At 38.5% G+C, this 18,796-nt stretch overlaps 1 protein-coding gene across 9 annotated transcripts in view; it reads left to right on the top strand.

Annotated features, from left to right (window-relative positions):
• Positions 1-18,796, top strand: part of znf438 (zinc finger protein 438) — a 62,981-nt gene that overhangs the window by 37,450 nt on the left and 6,735 nt on the right. For 3 of the 9 annotated variants that reach the window (XR_006156103.1, XR_006156102.1, XM_042735573.1), the window contains exons 2-5: positions 1,410-1,493; positions 8,119-8,184; positions 10,030-11,641; positions 11,720-12,090. Coding sequence is in view for 7 of the 9 variants with exons in the window: in XM_042735573.1 (XP_042591507.1) it covers positions 8,136-8,184; positions 10,030-11,641; positions 11,720-12,090 (2,032 nt within the window). In the remaining 2 variants the exon portion in view is untranslated. Of the gene's footprint in view, positions 1-1,409; positions 1,494-3,031; positions 3,323-3,548; positions 3,583-8,118; positions 8,185-9,730; positions 9,878-10,029; positions 11,642-11,719; positions 14,729-18,796 lie in introns of those variants that run through there. The other 6 variants (XM_042735569.1, XM_042735570.1, XM_042735571.1 and 3 more) reach the window with 6 other exon arrangements.

An 18,796-nucleotide genomic window follows, 5' to 3' on the forward strand; every position in this document is an offset into this window, starting at 1 on the left:
TTTTTAAATGCTCTTATTATCATTTAGATGAACGATCAATGCAAGCCAAATTTAACATGATTAATGAATTTGCATGGTCACACCAACATCGTACTCTCATTATGCTCATTATACTAATCATTACAAAAACACAGGATGTCCCGCTTTCCAGAACTTCCCAAATAAAAGCCCTAAAGTTGACTCATTTTATTTTAATACCATGTATTTGAGTCTCTTATACATTATTCAGAGACATAGAGAGCCACTTTGTGAAGCATTATGAATAATCAATAAGCAAACCTCAGTAATACATCTTATAAAGAGATAATTTCTCCCTTGACTGTAGAGCAGATTATAGTCATACAGACGGTAAAGCGCGATTTCATACGGACCTCCCGGTGAGGTCAACGGTGTCTTGGGGCTAAATGTTATTGACTGAGTGCTTCAGCATCTGCTTGTGTCCTTGTGTGGTGCTGACTCCATTTGACCTCTACACACACACAAACACACATCCAGGGTGAGAGTTGTAAGCTTTGTGTTTTACCCTGGTGGGACTCCAGGGCCCTCGTCTATCACACTGTTACACCCAGAACATCCATAATTTACAGCTAAAGATTCAAAGAGGACGCGTGTTTACAGTGGAGACTTGTTTCATGTGTGTTGGTGGACTTTTCAGCATCTGCATTGGTGTGCAAGAGCATGTTTGTGCACTTCTGTGCACTAGCAATCCCTGTTTCGAAACAAAGAATGTGTTGGACCTGATTATCTCTGCTGCTCACAAATGCCGAAGACGTAGTTTTTGCTGAGTTAGCGTACAGGTGAATGAACTTTTCTCTCTTTCCACATCTTGTTTTTTCCTGTTTCACAAGGGAGTGTCTAACAAGGGTAGTCAGTATGGATCAAGAATGTAAAATGAATAATTTACTTGGACGTTCTTATTATTTATTTAGTCTTTTCTGTGTGCTGGACAGATTATGTGGTTTAACGGTCCTTTGAGGGGGTATTTACACTTGGTCATTTTTCATAGTTACAGGATCATGAAAAGACCAAGTATAAATGCATCTGGTTGTTCAGGCCACAAGTATAACATTTAATCTTCCTGAAATAAACTACGACAGCATACGGAAGTGCAGGAGCCTCGCAAGCATTGATATGAAACCTAGAAAGAGTGGCCACAAATCTCAAACCCTACGATGGAAAATTTCACTGGCTGCCATTAGGAGCAAAGTGAACTTTGTTTGCATATAGCATGGGAGTAGTAGATCAGATTTATATCTGATATGTGGAGACGCATTTATGTTGCCAAGTATAAATGGATTGTGTGTAGCGTACCCAATCAGACAGCAATACGATCGATCCAAATGCATGAAGTGACTAAGTGTAAATGGGTTAGTAAATGTGTATAAATGTTTGTTCTGTGGTTGTTTTAGGTGAGTGGAGGGCTGTGGAAGAAGAAGAGGAGGAAGAAGAGGATTGTGGGCCATCTTGGGACAGCGAAACTGAAGATACTTTGGGTATTTACTTCACGTTATACAGAAGACAAATGTGCTGCTAGCTACATCAGTCAGCATGAAACCGAAATTCACGATTCTTATTTTTATGGAATATTGCAATGTTTATTATAATTTATCATTATATTATTCATATCTTCTCTTCCTTGTTGATGTGCATGTTGACACGAGGGTACGGCCATAACCTGTCAATCACATGAGATTGCAGCAATTAGCAAACAACAACAATACAATGATTTAATCAACTCCTGATGGACAAAATCAGGTGCCGCCCTATTTTTTTTTTTTCCTTGCTCATGAAGCTGTTTCACTTGCGTAGGCATCACGATAGAGAAGATTGCAATTTCAGTTTCATACTGAATGCGGTCATATTTAAAAATGTTCACGTGTGAAATCCAGTCATTTCAGAAGCAATTTGCATGATCTGGAATTTCTCACGAGATAAAAACATTTCCTTGCAGATTTCGCCACAGGTTCAAGTTGGTCACACAGATTCCTCTTTAAATTTTTCACTAAAGTGACTGCACCTTTTAAACTTGAGTGTGAGTCTTCATTGTCCATAGCACTGGAAAAACTCACTCGGTCAAAATGAAGCCATTGCAGTTGGTCTTTGGCTGCCAGCTTGGTTTTATATCCCATTGTATAAAACAATCACTTGACCTTGTTTCCTAGAGCATTCTTATTCTCTCGTGGCACACTTGATCTTTATTTAAACTGATATAGTTGAGGTATTCTGGTATTCTTTGTGCATCTTTGATGCTTGTCAGTCACTTTAGGGCCAACCACTAGCTAGAGCACAGCAACATAGTGGAATGTTTTGCATTTAGGTCTAGTCATGTATTTTGAGTGCTATACATTTAACAGTACATAGTCAGCAATATTAATTGCTGGATCCAGCTGTATATTTCCTGTGTTTACAGCCAACAAGAGACCAAGGCCTTGACAAATCCCCACTGAAGCGTCTCAGGAGATCCGAGAACTCCCTTTGCTACCTTGTTATAAATTAGACAGCTGTTTCTGTCAGATTTTCAAAACAAAATACGGAAAAGTCCATCTTTTCAACATATTTTAAAAAAATGCACATGATATTTAACTAGAATTCAGAACTCATGCTCTCTTTCAAAGCATTCTGTCTTTTGTACCTCGTCAGGAATTGTGGCAGCTGTCAAACAGACCTCACCATCAAACCTTGTGTTTATGTAGTTATACTGCTTTCTCAGGCAAAGCTGTTGGGTTATGGGATTTTGAATGTTCTTTTTGTTATGATTAATTGAATCTGGCTTTAGTGTATTCTTGTAGTTCTGACCTGATTAGTTCCGTTGTAACTGCGTAACTCTTTATTTAGTGAATGTTTAGATATGATAAATGCCCTCAATCAATAAATAACTCTCCAGACCCCAGTGTGCGGTTTTGACTCGCCTCATAAATACCTCCTCTAATGAGAGAAGGAGAGAAATTTCTCATTACAGACTGCTTAATTTAACAGCTTTACCGTTGGTTACCGTGATAATTACAGCCCCGCTTCTCTTTGATCTCGCCAGACAATGTTTCCCAGATTCTCCAACTCATCAGAGAAACAGCTGCTATATCAGAGAGAAGCTCTCTATGGCAGGGAAATGAGAGACAGCTCCTCCATCACATGACACGCGCTCTGAAGTCTGGGTTTACAACTGGTGCCTTTGTTGAACACAATGTGGGTGATTCCTGGGAGATTTCAGAGGGACCGGGGGTAAAACAGCATGCCGAAGCTTAAAGGGATAGTTCACCCAAAAATGAACTAAAAATTCTGTCATTATTTACTCACCAGATTGTTCATGCTGCTCATTTACAATGTAAGTGAATTTTGACAAAGGGCTGTCAAGCTCAAGAAATTACAAAGCCTCATAAAGGTAGCTCTTATATGGCTTGTGTACTATATTCCACTTCCAATTTTTAGTCTGTTCCTCACGCAAAGCTACTGTATGAGTCAAAAGTATTTTTTATTAGTACTCTGTCAGCCCCTTATCTTATATTTGGAATGCAAACATCCTGCCTAACATCTCCTTTTGTGTTCCACAGAAGTCATACGGGATTGGAATGACATGAGTAAAAGGTGACTGAATTTTCATTTTTAGCTGATCCATCCCTTTAACCCCAAGATCAGAAAGTGAGAATACACTCGTGTCTGTTGATTTAAATGCAATGTTGGTCACTGATCGCACCACAAACCATGTTTATTTGCAGACAGGCTTTCTTCTTGGTTCTACCCTATCTAGACAACCATTCCTCTTATTACTTCTTTAAAACTACCTGAGTTCACTCTTAAATCTCTTGGGTCTCCAAACCTGAACAAGTACTGAGGCAGGAGTATCTGCATAAGCTTTGATGCTCAGTTTCATATTCTCTAACATTAAAAATGTGCATATTATAACAGGCTTCTTTTCCCTGGCCTCTCGGTTCTGATAATTTACACAGATTTGAAGACCGAGATCTTTAACCACACCTTCCATCACTTTGTCTTTCTGCATTTGTTCCTGTAAAGTTGGCCTTCCTTGCTTTGTTTTCCTCTCTTTTGTTCTTTGTTGGTACCATTTTAGCTGTTTTGCTTAAGCCACAGGTATTGAGTGAGATAAGGCCCGTTCACACCAAGCACGATAACTGTAACTGAAAATGTAACTGGTAACTGATGAAATAAATGTAGGATTGTCAACAGAATCAATAATTCAATTCAATTCAATCATAATTTTTTTTTCTAAATCTGTAGGACCTTTATTCTCAAGAAAACAGTGAGCTTTTTTCCATACAGCCAATAGAGTTCATTGTTGCTCTCTGTTGAGTTTCACTGTATGAAAAAGAAAATAAAGACATTTTTAATATTTTAACATTTAAAAAAATAAAAATCATTCTTCAAAATTATTCAATACACACATATACAGCATATATTTTGAAAATATTTACATTTATTTGCATATATATATATATATATATATATATATATATATATATATATATATATATATATATATATATATATATATATATATATATATATATATATATATATATATATATAATATTTATTTATAATTTATTTATTAACATTTAAAAAAATCTTTGCACAGAACATCATACAGATTTGGAATTATATGACAGAAACTGTTCTTTGACATCAGAAATTATTTTTTGAGGACAAAAAAATCTGATTTTTTGTGGGATTTATTAAAAGAGGAGTAAAAATAAACCTAACACAATAGAAAAGCATTAATACAATTACACCACGCAACCCTAGTACTGAGAGGCAAAGAGAAGGAAGCGGAGAGAAATTTGGAAATGAGGGCATAGTGATGAAATGAGGGAAGCATGGTGTTATGGGAGTTGGTTGAAGATGGAGTCTGAGGGTTTAGGGAGTCTTCTCTACTGTGTGACCTACTTAATGAATACAAATGTCACACCAAACAGCAAAAGGTCATTTAAAGGTTCTATAAGGTGACTCACATAGACTTAGCCTCTGGCCACAGGTTCTCACACATTCATTACGGTTTCTTGGTCTCCCCCTGATCACTTAATCTGGGTTAATGCTATTATCAAAGACCAATCCTCCCAAATGCCTGTGCCTTCTCACTTCTATATTCTAGAAGCTACAATTATCCATCTAAATGCATGATTGTAGCACTTTCCCCCCTCTTACTGTGGACGTTCATGCAACATCAACCCAAGCGCTGAGAGTCATTTCGACTGTCGCAGTTACTTCCTTTCCAACACTTCACCGTAGAGGTGACACACACTGAGTTGCCCTTGGCGACTGCATTCCGTGGGTCATAGTTCAATACCTTGATTTACAGCATCCTGTCTGGTCGGCTCTGCGGAAATGAGGCTCCTAACCATAGTGTCTTCAAGAAAAAAAGTCACTGCCAAGAGAAATTATGACACACTGTTATCTTTTGACTCCTGGGGCTCAGAAATGGAATCAAATTTAATAGTTCCGAACAGAATCAAACATTTAAAATTGCCATTAACTGGTTAATAACATTATTTTATTGTTCCATTTAATATTTCGATTTGCAAAATATTTGGATGCGCAAAAATCTACTACATTTTTTACTGAAGAACTTAAATTTAATTCTGCTCCTCACATAAAAATATCATTAAAGTTACAGAAAGTTTGGAACATTTTATGTGGTACTTTTGTTGTTTTTTGTTATGTCCTTTCATTCCCGTTTAAAAAAGAGCAGCAGGGATATTCTGCAAAATATCTTTCAGCAGCATTTATAGGAAAGATTCCTTTATGTATTCAGTGATTTACACTGAAATGATTTAGCCAGTGGGAATATTTTGGTTCTGTATTCTCTCGTCTTTCTGATGCGGGATGCTTTTCTTATTGATTAGTCCACATCTGCGTGTACAGGCAAGCCTGTAGTTTTGAAATTGGAATAGATTTTTTCCCTTCTACATTGATTGGCTCAGGTGACAGCTAATTACTCAAGAGTGTGTGTGTTTGTTTGTGTGTTATGCAGAATTGATATTATTTCATGTGGTTCTTTTGTTATGGTGCTCTGGTTGACTGACATGTTTTAACATCTGTTGTATTGTTCCTGCAGAGTGCAGTCTTTTTTGCAGATGCATGTACGTGTTATGATGTACTGGAATGTTTGTGTTTTCATTTCCTCTGGTTAATATTTTGTTGCTTTGGCTGTCACAAGATAAGATACTGCAGGTGTGTATGTAAGTGTGCAAAACTGTGCCTGTAAGTCTGTTGTGAAGAGGCACGGTCTCTTCTAAACAAGGAACTTAAAAAATAAAAAAAAAAATTCGGAGATTGGCAAACAGTGCTGTTTTCTCTGAAAATGTCTCCTCTTCTGAGATAGACAACTGACCTTTCACTCGAACACACACCTTTGTACACATCCAACAACGTTATACGATGGTTACTCTTCTTCATGTGAGGCATCCAGCTCTGACTCAAACAGCTGATGTATAGAACAAAGTCCACACCCTACATTTTTTTTATTTCTTGATATTCTGTTTTACTCTTATGTATGTCACAATCAGTGTTGGGAAGGTTACTTTGGAAATGTAATAGGTTACAGATTATAAGTTACCGTATTACAGTAAATGTAATAATTAGTGTAACTATTTCAGTTACTTTATTAAAGTAATGGAACTGATTCTAATTGATTACTTTTTGATTACTTTTCAAAATTTCTACTGAATGTTTGCAATCCTTCATCACTTGAATTAAGATTTAAACAATTTAAAAGCACAGCCACCATAAAATCAGACTTTAGCACCTCTTTCTTTAAGATCATTCTGAGGTTAAATACTCTGAATTTCAGAATAATCAGAACTAATTTAGATTTAAAATCATAACAATAAATAGTTTAAAATTTAAAATGATTAAAATTATGCTATTTTTGAAATCAAATCTTTGCACAGCTATGGCAGGAAACACTGGCATCTAACAATGCCTTGGGGGAAATGGTTAATCTTGAGAAATAAGGCATATACATAAACACAAAAAGGAAATAAAACCGTTATTGAATAAGCATGTGTCCTATGTGGCTTAAACTCCTGAAACATTGATGTCTCATATTTAAGAGCAGTCAATGAAGTTTGTGAAAGAAATCAGTTAAATCTGTGTGTGTGTGTGTGTGTGTGTGTGTGTGTGTGTGTTTGTAGTAAGTGTTATTCAGATGTAACCCTTTTTGTTGTTGTTATTTTTTTAATTAGTAAGCAAGTGTGTCCATTTTTTTTTTACTGGAAGAGTGAAATAACTCTCTTAAAGTTGTCATATCAAACAGATCAGTGGACTTTCTATTCTGAGACAAAATTCTCATTGACTTTTCTGAAGGAACTTGGCTGAGAATGTTCAGCATGTGCAGTTTATTGTCTCTTCATCGTTTCCCTATTTTGTTTATTTTCACACGTGTTAACGACTTCACAGCTTGCCCAGAACAACAGGGGAATTAGCCAAAACAGACTTGATTAAACAAGCGAAAATATGGTACGACAGAACGGTGTTGTGTTTAGAGATTGGGAAGTTTGTAGAGGCATAGAGATATGACAGATGTGCTGTGTATGTAAGTATGTGTGTATCTGTGGCAGTCGGAGCTCATGGCCGCTGGATATGGACGTTCTAGCCAGAGCGGCCGTGTGTGTCCACCTCTCTTATCTCCTGCAGATCCCTTCCTTTCATCTCCTTTCAGACCTACAGGGTACTGGACAAACCCCTCCCTAAAATATAGTCCCCTGCAACACACCAAGTCTGCTATCTCACAGCTACAGACGAGGACCTTCATGTACAGGCCAAATGACGTCCCCCCTGTCCTCGTCCCACTACCACACACACACACATTAGGGTTGGTTCCCATCTCACCTGGCTCAGTGTCCCCTCCTCCACGGTTAACAGTCTTTCACTCCCTTTCTATCCTTCCCCTCCTGTTGTTTTTCTGCCTTTGCCTTGACTCTAATCTGAGCCTGTGTGACATCTGGAATGCCCTCTGGTTTTGATCGAGATAGTGAGAGAGAGAGGGACGAGAAGACATCGCTTTAACGCAGGCAGACACCTTTAAACACTGTAATTTAAAGCATCTATTGTGTTAATTACACAGCAGAGGTTCAGTTCTGTTCTCTGTATTTGTTGTTTGTTCAGGATCTTCAGTGGCAGACATGAAAACCCAAGAGCATCGTTCCAGCCCTCTGAAATCACACACACAGAGTGAGTATAGAGATAATATGAAGCTCATCTTTAAAGGTCAACTAATAATAATCACTGTTGTAGTCCGCAAGATTTAATCCACTTTAGTAGAATTCGATTAGATAAATCAAGAGTACTTTTTTTAATATATGTTCATCACACAGGCATTTTTAATGTTTAATAAGGGGTAAAAACCCATTCTGTTCCATTCATCTCATATCTATTAATGGGAAAAATGTGTTCAATGTGAACGTCCCATAATCTTAACACTTAATTGCCACTAATTGTTTACTTGAAGAATCAAACATGTCATAAACCAGTCACAAAATTAAAAAATGTGGCCCATTTTTGATATGTTTGTGTGTAACTGTTACTGAATTGAGTTCACTGTGAAATTTTTGAAAAATAAATTCACTTTAAAAGTCCCTTCTATGTACCAAGGTACCGGTGTCCATCCCTATAATCACTTAGAATTAAACTAACAATAACAATTTTGTAATGTTGGGCTATCACTATCAGGTAAGTCCCCATGACCTATTGACCAACATCTGGCCTGCATTCCTTTACGCATGAGTGAGGAGTAAACACACATATGCACACTAAATTCATTCCCACAAACACATTCTGGTACTCACAACAAAAAACAGACGTACATACAGATATACGTGGTAGCCAGAGCGTAACCCTTCTCCTAACATAAACACCAGATCTCACCTTTGAACTCCTCACCTTTCATTCTGCTAATTGGTCCGTGATGCTCTTATTTTTCTTCATGGGACTGTGGCTAAAAATAAGTCCCCATTTCTTGCACCTAAAATGGAGTACTCTCCTCCCCTTCAACTGTTCTCATCTTCCCCTTTTAGGTCTGGTAAAAGCCCAGCTCTTTATGATGTTTCTGTTTTTAACCTAATTAATTCTATAGCGGGCTAAATGGGATTAGGAATTACCCTGTTTTGTGCTTACAGACTTCTAAAACTGAGTGCTGAAACATCATTAAAAAATTTTCCATCTTCATCAGCAATCTTTAGAGCTACACTTTACTTTTTTTTCCCTGACTAATGACTTAGTTTAGTTGTACTTGCTACTAAATACTTATTTCGAATTAATCAAACATGTTCCAAAGCATCTATTTTGTCAAAAAGTTATAGAGAACTACGTAGTTTGTTACATGGTTTGCTTAACTGGTAAAGCTTGGCACTAGCAGTGACACGGTCATTGGTTTGATTCCAAGAGGAAAAGCGCAAACTAATAAATGCATATCTTGAATGCCCTGTAAGCAACTATGGATGAATGTGTCTGCCAAATGAATAAATTTAACTCTACTTTTTTATCACTGCTGAGTTTTTTTCATATGCTATTTTTCACGTCAACAATTGTTAGGCAGAAGGCCACAAGGTTGTGAAGACAGTCATGACTTGTTTTAAGTATGGTTGTTTAACTGTTATTCTTGTTCATGTAATAATGATTCTGCTGCTGGGCAGCTGTTGTGCTTTAAAGCCGGTTTATTCCTTCTGCAAGTGTGTGTGTGTGTGTGTGTGTGTGTGTGTGTGTGTGTGTGTGTGTGTGTGTGTGTGTGTGTGTGTGTGTGTGTGTGTGTGTGTGTGTCAGTGTGCATTAGGAAGCATGAGGAGGTAAAAGACTTAGTGAGCTGCTGCATGAACAAGAACAGTACACAGAGCTTGAATCAAAGAGGGCTCAAACTCTTTGCCTGAGGGTAAATTGATGTGTGAGTGTGTGTGTGTGAGAGAGAGAGAGAGAGAGAGAGAGAGAATGAAAAGGAGTTAGACCCTCTCTTTCTTTCAGTTCACTTTTGTTACATCTTATTTCTTAAATGACTAAGTTGAAGGCGTTATCTTGTTTTGACAGGTGATGCACGGCCCCACTCCCAAATGAAAGGTCTCCAGTTTCGCAGCATTGCCCCCAAAGCCCCAGCAGTGGTTCCATCCTCTGCAGTTCTATCCTGCCAGCCTCCCACAGCCCTGCCAGAAGCCTCCACGGCTGTCAGCCCCAAATCCATCCTTGTCCCTGCCCAGAACTATGCACTCATGCAGGTGGCTGGACAAGAGGGGACCTTCTCATTGGTGGCCTTACCTCAGACACAACAGCAACAGCCAATCCAGAAGAACCTTAAGCTGCCTATACCCAGATACCAACCGGTGCGAAGCAAGAGCACTCCAGAAAAAAGCAGTAGCAAGATGCCGAGTCCAGCCAAGGTTTCTGCAACCATACAAGCTCAATCACCTGCTGTGAAATCAGACCAGAGTTCAGACCCAGTAACAGAGCATCTTGTTTTAATTGATGCTCCTGCTTCGTCTGAAATCAACGTTGGGCCCTTGCTCCCAGGATCACAGACAGATCAAAAAGTGGAACAAAAAAGCGATGCCGGCCCACTCAAAAAACAGCACTATCCTTCTGCAGCCTCCCTTGTTGCCCCTGTCAAGAACATCTCACCGGTTAAAACCCAAATAGAGAGTCAAGCCTCGGCTGGCAGTGCCATCACAGTCCTCTCACCCACTATCTTTAGCAAAGCTGTTCAGATCATTCCATCTCCACCCAAGGGCAAGCTGCCCATCCTGCCCTATGCCAAGGTGAAGAACTCCCTCCTAGCACCAACCAGCCTCGCCAGCACCCCGTTCTCAGAGAAGCAGACTGGAGCCAAAAGCAGCCTGAAAAGCTCTCCAGACAACAAAATCAAGTCCGCAGACAGCAAAGTTCAAAGTGAAAGCCTAAGCCAAGACCACAACAACTCCCAAATCAAGAAACCTCCAGGCAAGAAACGGGGGAGGAAGAGAAAAACAATGGAGGATATTCTAGCTTTCGAAGCCCGAAAGAAGAGATCCTTGTCGTTTTTTAGAAGGAGGGTACCTGAGAAACCTCTAGCTGGTGTGTCAAATTCTGCCTCTCAAGAGAAGTTGCTTGACATATCCAAAAAGTATAGGAGTATTCGTCCCAAGCCAGTACTGGTAATGGAAACCACTATTCCACAACTTGTTCCGCTCCCTTCCTTGTCAACATCGGAGAACCTTGATCAGGAGCTCATATTAGGACAGCAGATATCAGGAAAACAGTTGAGTGCTTCACAGTCTTCGCAAGCTACTGATCAGCAGCCTGTGGTAGAATATAAAAGTGGTGGAGGAGTGATTTACACAGGAAGTCGTCCGCTGCATCGTTGTCCTACCTGCAACAGGTGTTTCCAGTTCAAACATCACTTGCAGAGCCACATGAACAGCCACAGTAACCTGCGGCCTTACGTCTGCCCGGTATGCAGGAAGGCCTACGCTCACTCAGGCAGTCTTAGCACTCATATGAAGCTGCACCATGCGGAAAGCAGGCCCCGGAAGAGCCTTTGCTGTGAATTCTGTGAGAAATCATTTGGCTATGTGGGTGTATACTTCAGCCACTTGAGAGAGGTGCACCGGGTAATACTTACCGTTGAACCGTCCATCAGTCAACACGAAGAAAACATGTCTGTAGGAGAGTAAGTAATAATAAACTTTGAGCGTTGACTCTTGCTAAAGCATCCTTGTTCTTGACATAGACGTTCCTTGTCTTGCAGGTCTTCGGAAGCTGATGAACAGGCCTCAGAACAACGTGTTGACCCAGTCGAGCTACAAATTAAGTGTGGCCGCTGCCAGGCCATCACCCCTACCTTTGCTGACATGAAGCTGCATTTGTTGTACGTGCATGGAGAGGAGGTCCAGGTGCGATTGAGGGATGGGGCCATGCGCGGGGTCCGTGAAGCAGAGGATGAACTGGTCAAACATGCAGCACATTACTGGAGGCAGCTCAATGAGAAACGCAACCTAGTGCACTGTGGCACCTGCGACGAGGAGTTCTTCTCCTTTTCCAAGTTCAAACGCCACCTCCATTCTCACCATCAAGAAGCTAGAGAGAGTCAAGAAGAGGAGGATGAAGAGGAGATGATAGGTAAGGAGGGCCATGTATTAAGGGGCCTCAGTAAAGGTATATCCCTGAGGGTGGGGTCTCACTTTAACTGCATCCTTTGCAGTAAGGTGTTTAATAAGAAACAGGACGTTATTGAGCATTGGAGGGCAAAGCACAACTGTGAAAATCCCACCCTTCTATGGGATGTCCTGGACTTCAAAGGGGAGAGCAAGCTTACTGATGGGCCAAATTAACTGCAAATGGGTAATTTATTATTTGCTCCATGTGTCGACTGTGTGGTTTATGCAGGATGCAGTGACGTTAACACAAAAAAAAAAAAAATCCGCTAATAGACTTTTTATGTTGTTGTTTTGTTTTGCACTGTTTTTTAACATCACAAATGTTGTTTTGTAATGCTTGAATTTTGTAATGTTTTATGTTTGGTCTTTTTCTTTAACGTGCATAAAAGCAGAAGAAAATAATCTATAAAAAAATTCACAAACTATAAATTCAGTCTTAAACATAACCGTGGCTCAGGTGCAGATGTAACATTACTGCCAGCAAATAGAAAAACCTAAGGATGATAATTATAATTTTTAAGGTTTGTGGACACAGTGTGTTAGTAACTGCTTCAGTTGAGTGAATCAGGTGAAACAGACTAACAAAGGCTCATCAAAAACACATTGCCACTCAAACAAATTGAAAATTTGCTATAGTCTGAATACAAATGGGGAATGATTAGCATGCTTGAAATAACATGTCAAAGAACATTCAAAGTATAAAAAATTATTATTGGTGTTATTCAGAAAAATATTATTAATAATAAAGTTTCAGTCCTCATTCCACAGCTAAAATAAATACTGCCAGAAAACCTCTGCTGACTTTTCAGTCTAAGACAAGCAGGTCCACTAGTATGGATTTAAAATATCATTTAGAAAATAATAAACTCAGTTTGGCCAATCTTTAACTGTTAAATTTAGTATGAATGTGTGTATGTTTGTTTCATTAAATATTCTGTGTAGTATTTTTTGAATGGAAATGTTATGTATTTAAAATATGTTTTTTGTGTCATGGTGAAATGTGGTGGTTTATTTATATTATCAGTCTATTCAAACATATTTCGGTTCATAAAAAAAATGTCAGGGTAAAGGAATGTTAAAAAAAAAAAACTCCTAATTGTTATATATGTATACTTGAATATATAGATTACAAATATATCTAAAAAATACTATATACAGCTGTATATTGAGAATATATATATTTACACAAAGACTTCCCCTGCTGTTTTGTTCTAAAAAAATTAACAATGAAATATATTTACCTGTTACAGTGTCTTAAATGTTAAACCTGCAGCTTTAGCTACATTACCAGTCAAAGGTTTGAGCACACTTGACAGAATTTTTGGCTGATGATTAAGCTATGCTTAAATGTTAAAACACATTTTTAGCCCTTACGTAAATGACACCTATCTGTAATTTTTTTTTACTAAACTTTTCATTAAAATGCAAAAAAAAAAAAAAAAAAAAACGGACGATGGGACCGAATAGAAAAGAAGGCAGCCAACAAATGCCCAGCACACATGGCATCTCCTTCAGTACTATTAAAAAAAAAAAAAAAATATCCCAGGTGGATTCTTCATTACTTTGTTGAGAGATTGCCCAGAGTATGCGAAGCTGGAATCTAGGCTGCTTAAAGGCTGAAATACACTACATGATTTTTCCCCATTTTGCAGTCTGGAAGAGTCTATTCTAGTTTCCAAAAGTTACAGCCAGTTTGCCGATTTTGGGTGGTCGGAGTTGACAGATTTGAGAAAATCACAGTGTATTATGTGTGCATTTTTTTTAGCTTCAGACAATGATTCATTCCAGTTGGAGGATATCAGACATATTCGATATTTTTAGCCGATTTTAAAATGGTTTGTTGTGTTTGGAACAACTTCCAAGTCTGGTAGTTTAAGTGTTTTAGTCGACCAGTGTATGAATCTGTTCAGTCCTGTAGCATATTCCAGACTTAAAATAAAATATATTTTATTTATTTTTTCATAGCTGACTTTACTATTCTGAAAATAAAGACATTTATAGAATAAGTGTGTTCAAACCTTTAACTGGTGTTCGTTCTGTAAACAGTCATCTACTTTAACTGGTGCTGTGTAAAGCGAACTGATAACGTTCACTAACGTTACATTCTTGACACAAAACGAACAGAAAATCCCAGAGCACCATTTCATTTGTCTTTCAAAGTTGAATTCATATTTTAGATAACCTAAAGTCAGTAATGTTGATCTTACCAGTCAATAAACAGATAAATGCTGCTTGTCTTGTTGAAATTACCCTGCAAGTGTAGAACTTGTCTTTGGTGGATTGCTTCTGACTTAAGCCAGATTTACCTTAAAAAGAGAATGAAATTTTGCTTCAAGTGTGGTCTTATTATATTTAAAGTGATTGATTGTTTAGTGATGGACGTTTAAAAAAAATTGGAATCGGTTTCACTTAACAAGCCAGTAATGACACAAGTGTCTGGTAGCATTTCCAGTTCTGAAGATTTCCCCGCCACTGTGATAGATAAACATGTCTGTTTGTGGCTTTAGATAAAGTAAGCCCTAAATAGCATTTGTACAAGAGAGAGCATTGTCCCTGCATTATTGATTATTGGTGCCTAAATAAAAAAAGAAATAACTGACGACAGTAATAGTTGGTGTGTTTATTGTATGCAACATCCTCCTGGCTGTCTGACTTTGATTTCTCCCGTCATCACTCTAATGAGCACAAGCCAACACATAAGCTGCTGCATCTTAAGGCTTATCTTATTCCATATTACAAAGACATTTACCGCAAGACTTCATTTGTAGGTTGCACAGAACAGTGAGCCGTGTAAGGCAAGAATTAAATCAATTTCAGCTGGACACATGATGGATTCATATTTATACAACAACCTATATCCACTGAAGGAGTGCTAATGCTTTTATAATGTCTGCTTGAATGTCTTACATCATTAAATGTCATCATTATATCGTAATATTAATACACACATTTAGAAAGCACAGTTTCCCATCCCAGTGTGATCATTTTGGTCACAAATGCAACATCCCGCATTTTACATCGCTTATAATTGTGAGTTACAGTCTTACGATCAAATTTTATATTGTATTTCTCAGTGCTTCCCAAGCAGCTCTGATTTATAACCTGCATTAAATGATCATAACTTCTCTGTCCCAATATATAGCGCAGTCACTTCAGATGCAGGTAGTGAAGGAACGTCAACACCAATGCATATTCCTCTTTAATCTGTGGCACTCCACTCTCTCTCTTCACACCAGAAACATGATCACTCACAGGAGATCAAAGCCCATCCTTCTAACAGGATTAGAGAATGGAGCTTTAGACGGAGGAGAGTGTCTGTTTTAAAGTAAATGAAGGATGTAGGGCTGTAGAAAAGAGAGGCAGAAAGGAGGTTGCAGGAAAGAGAAAAGAAGTTGGAGGAGACTGCAGAGAAGCGATGCTGGGGAAAATAAAACATGTAAGAAGAGACGGTAAAAGAAATGGGGAGAATTGACGATGAAACCGCATGTGCGCGCACACCATCCATTTCATTTGCAGAGATGACCATGATGTGGATGAATTCTTCATGAACTATGATGAATGGATACTGATAAAAGAATGATAGAAAAAGTTCTCCCATCCAAAAAAAGAAGCAGCCGAGATACAGCGAACATGTAGACATTTTAATGCAGCATTAACCTGCATGGAGACTAATGGAAGCAAGAAGCTCTATCGATCCGTCCCGGGTTGCTCGGAGGAGAAATAGAGAGATGATGCTGAGCTGAAAATGAATGAATGAAGTGAAGGGTCTGTCTGAAGTAGATAACCATCACCTGCATTTACAGACACGGCCCTGTCTGGAGCCCAGAGTGTGATGTGAACTGAATGATCACATTCACTGGAATGAGAAGCTTAGCAACATTGAAAGCTTTATGAGAGAAAGGAAACATATAAGAGCATCTTACCTCTCATAACCTGTAATATGATCTATTTATTTGACGCTACAGAGGATTTAAAAATCTAGAATGAGACTTGTATTGATTCATCAGGAATTGTTTGAAATGTAAAAAGCAAACAATATGTAACATCTAAAAACAAGATCAATTTAAGTTGGGTAAAATAATTTTAGCCTACTGGAAAATTACATTTTCATGTTTTATTTGTAAACTTGGTTAAATTTACACTACTGTTCAAAGGTTGGGATCAGTAAGCTTTTGTAAAGAAATTAATCGATTTATTCATCAAGCATGCATTAAACAGACTGTAAAGACATAATGGTACGAAAATTTTCTATCTTAAATAAGTGCTGTTTTTAAACTTTCTATTATGGCAGCCCAGTAGTGCACTACACAACACATAGGACTAATTTGTTTTTTTGATGCCTTTTATTGAGATAGGACAGTAGAGAGGTGGCAGGAAAGCACTGGGAGGAGAGGGGGGAGATTGGCAAAGGACATCGAGACGGGAATCAAACTCCGGTCGCCTTGAGGGCAGTGTGCTGTATGTTGGCGCACTAACCACAAGGCTATTGGTGCCAACAACTAATTTTGTGTTGCGGCTTGTTTCCGTTGTGTTGTGCTAATTTTGGATGTGTTGTGACTTGTTTCCAGTATGTTGTGGCTTGTTTCCGTTGTGTTGTGCTAACTTCGTTGTGTTGTGACTTGTTTGCTTTGTGTTGTGCTAACTTCGATGTGTTGCGGCTTGTTTCCGTTGTGTTGTGCTAATTTTGGATGTATTGCGACTTGTTTTCATTATGTTGTGGCTTGTTTCCATTGTGTTGTGCTAACTTTGTTGTGTTGCGGCTTTTTTGCATTGTGTTCTGCTAAATTCATTGTGTTGCGGCTTGTTTTCGTTGTGTTGTGCTAATTTAATTGTGTTGTGGTGTGTTTCCATTGTGTGGAAGCTTGTTTCCGTTGTGTTGTGCTAACTTCATTGTGTTGCAGCTTGTTTGCGTTGTGTTGTGCTAACTTTGTTGTGTTGCGGCTTGTTTGCGTTGTGTTGTGCTAACTTTGTTGTGTTGTGGCTTGTTTGCATTGTGTTTTGCTAACTTAATTGTGTTGCGGTTTGTTTCTGTTGTGTTGTGCTAATTTGATTGTTTTGTGGCTTGTTTCCATTGTGTTGTGGAGATTTTGGGTGTTGTGCACTTCTGGGCCACCGTATTCTATTCATCAAAGAGTCATGAGCAAAAATGAATCACACAAAAATATTAAGCAGCACAATTGTATTTAACATAGACGATAAGAAATATTTCTTGAACATTAAATTAGCATATAAGGATTTCTGAAGGGTCATGTGACACTGAAGACTGAATTATGCGCTGCTGAAAATTCAGCTTTGCCATCACAGGAATAAATAATTATGATATTATTTCTTTTAAAAACAACAAACTTTTGAACAGTAGTGTAGTTAGATTTATGCATAAAACAATTTGCCAGTTGGGTAAGAAAAATAAACAGTTCAAGATCATCTGAAAACAAGTCTAATATATTATGCAATTTTGCTTCCTACGCTTCCCATCTTTCTTGTTTTTATGGGTCAGAGAACATGATATTGATGATATTATGCAATGTGGTTCATTAAAAACTAAACTAAAAAGATCTCTGAGGTCTGAATATTAATGTTTCTTCCGATTGCAATATATTTGTACTACACCTGGAGACACTTGTAAATACGAAGCCCTTGTCAGTGACATTGCCACTTTTTGGTCTCTCCTGTGTGCTGTGTGGTCCAGATGGTACAGAATCACTCTGTTCCACTGGGTCTCTAGTAGACCGCCCAGAGGGACAGTAGCCATCTGCCCAGGACATCTCACTACCCACACACAACTCTAACCTGGAACACACACACGACTACACACACAGACAAAAGAGTCACTAAACTGCTCATCTAGAACACTTCCTGATTTCATCATCAACGGTCAAAGCATTACCACCCCAACAAAAGGGCCCCAACTCCACCAAGGGCCAGTCTGGGAGCTTTTAGTAATTACATGAACACTATTGAAGTCACTAAAGTTGTTCGCAAATACATATTTGTTTGATTTATTTTTAGTTAGATATTCCCTTGTTGATTAAACACACTCCTGTTTTAATTCTCATCCAATCAGTGCTCGCTCATTCACCGGAATAGATTAGTGATAATTGGCTCTCGGTTGTCAGTACTTTAGCATCGTAATGAGAGCAATATTTACTAATCTAGTAAGGGGGGTGAGAAAGTACTCCAAGTTTGACAGTTTTTAATGAGACCCAGGTAGGCTAACCAGAGCAGTCTGGAGTAATTAGGAAAGGATGTAGAGCATTTTCTCTCCCCCCTGTCCCGCCCCACCGCTATCTTCCAATGTCTTCCCACAGGGAGGATCCTGACAGTGGAAATCTAAGGGGGGCTCAAGGGAATTAGGTCTGCCTGAGTGATAACCTACATTCACCCAATCCAACGTATTTCTGCAAATAAGGCTAATGACATACCACAGGCCTGCAGACATGCATGAATATTATATTATGTGCATGTAAGCACAACTTTAATATTCAAAAACCGGCCACCTACACATGTTAAGACATGAATGCATAACACATCGTTTCTTCTTCCTTGTGCACCTACATACATGATGCATGAAAGAACTTGAAATTGTGCATCCATACACACTGCACACATAACCTTTGATGATGCTCCTCTGCTCCTTTGATGGCAGTTACCTGCGGCATGCTCTGAAA

The sequence above is a fragment of the Cyprinus carpio genome, chromosome B12 (genome assembly GCF_018340385.1).
Source record: "Cyprinus carpio isolate SPL01 chromosome B12, ASM1834038v1, whole genome shotgun sequence".
NCBI lineage: Eukaryota > Metazoa > Chordata > Actinopteri > Cypriniformes > Cyprinidae > Cyprinus > Cyprinus carpio.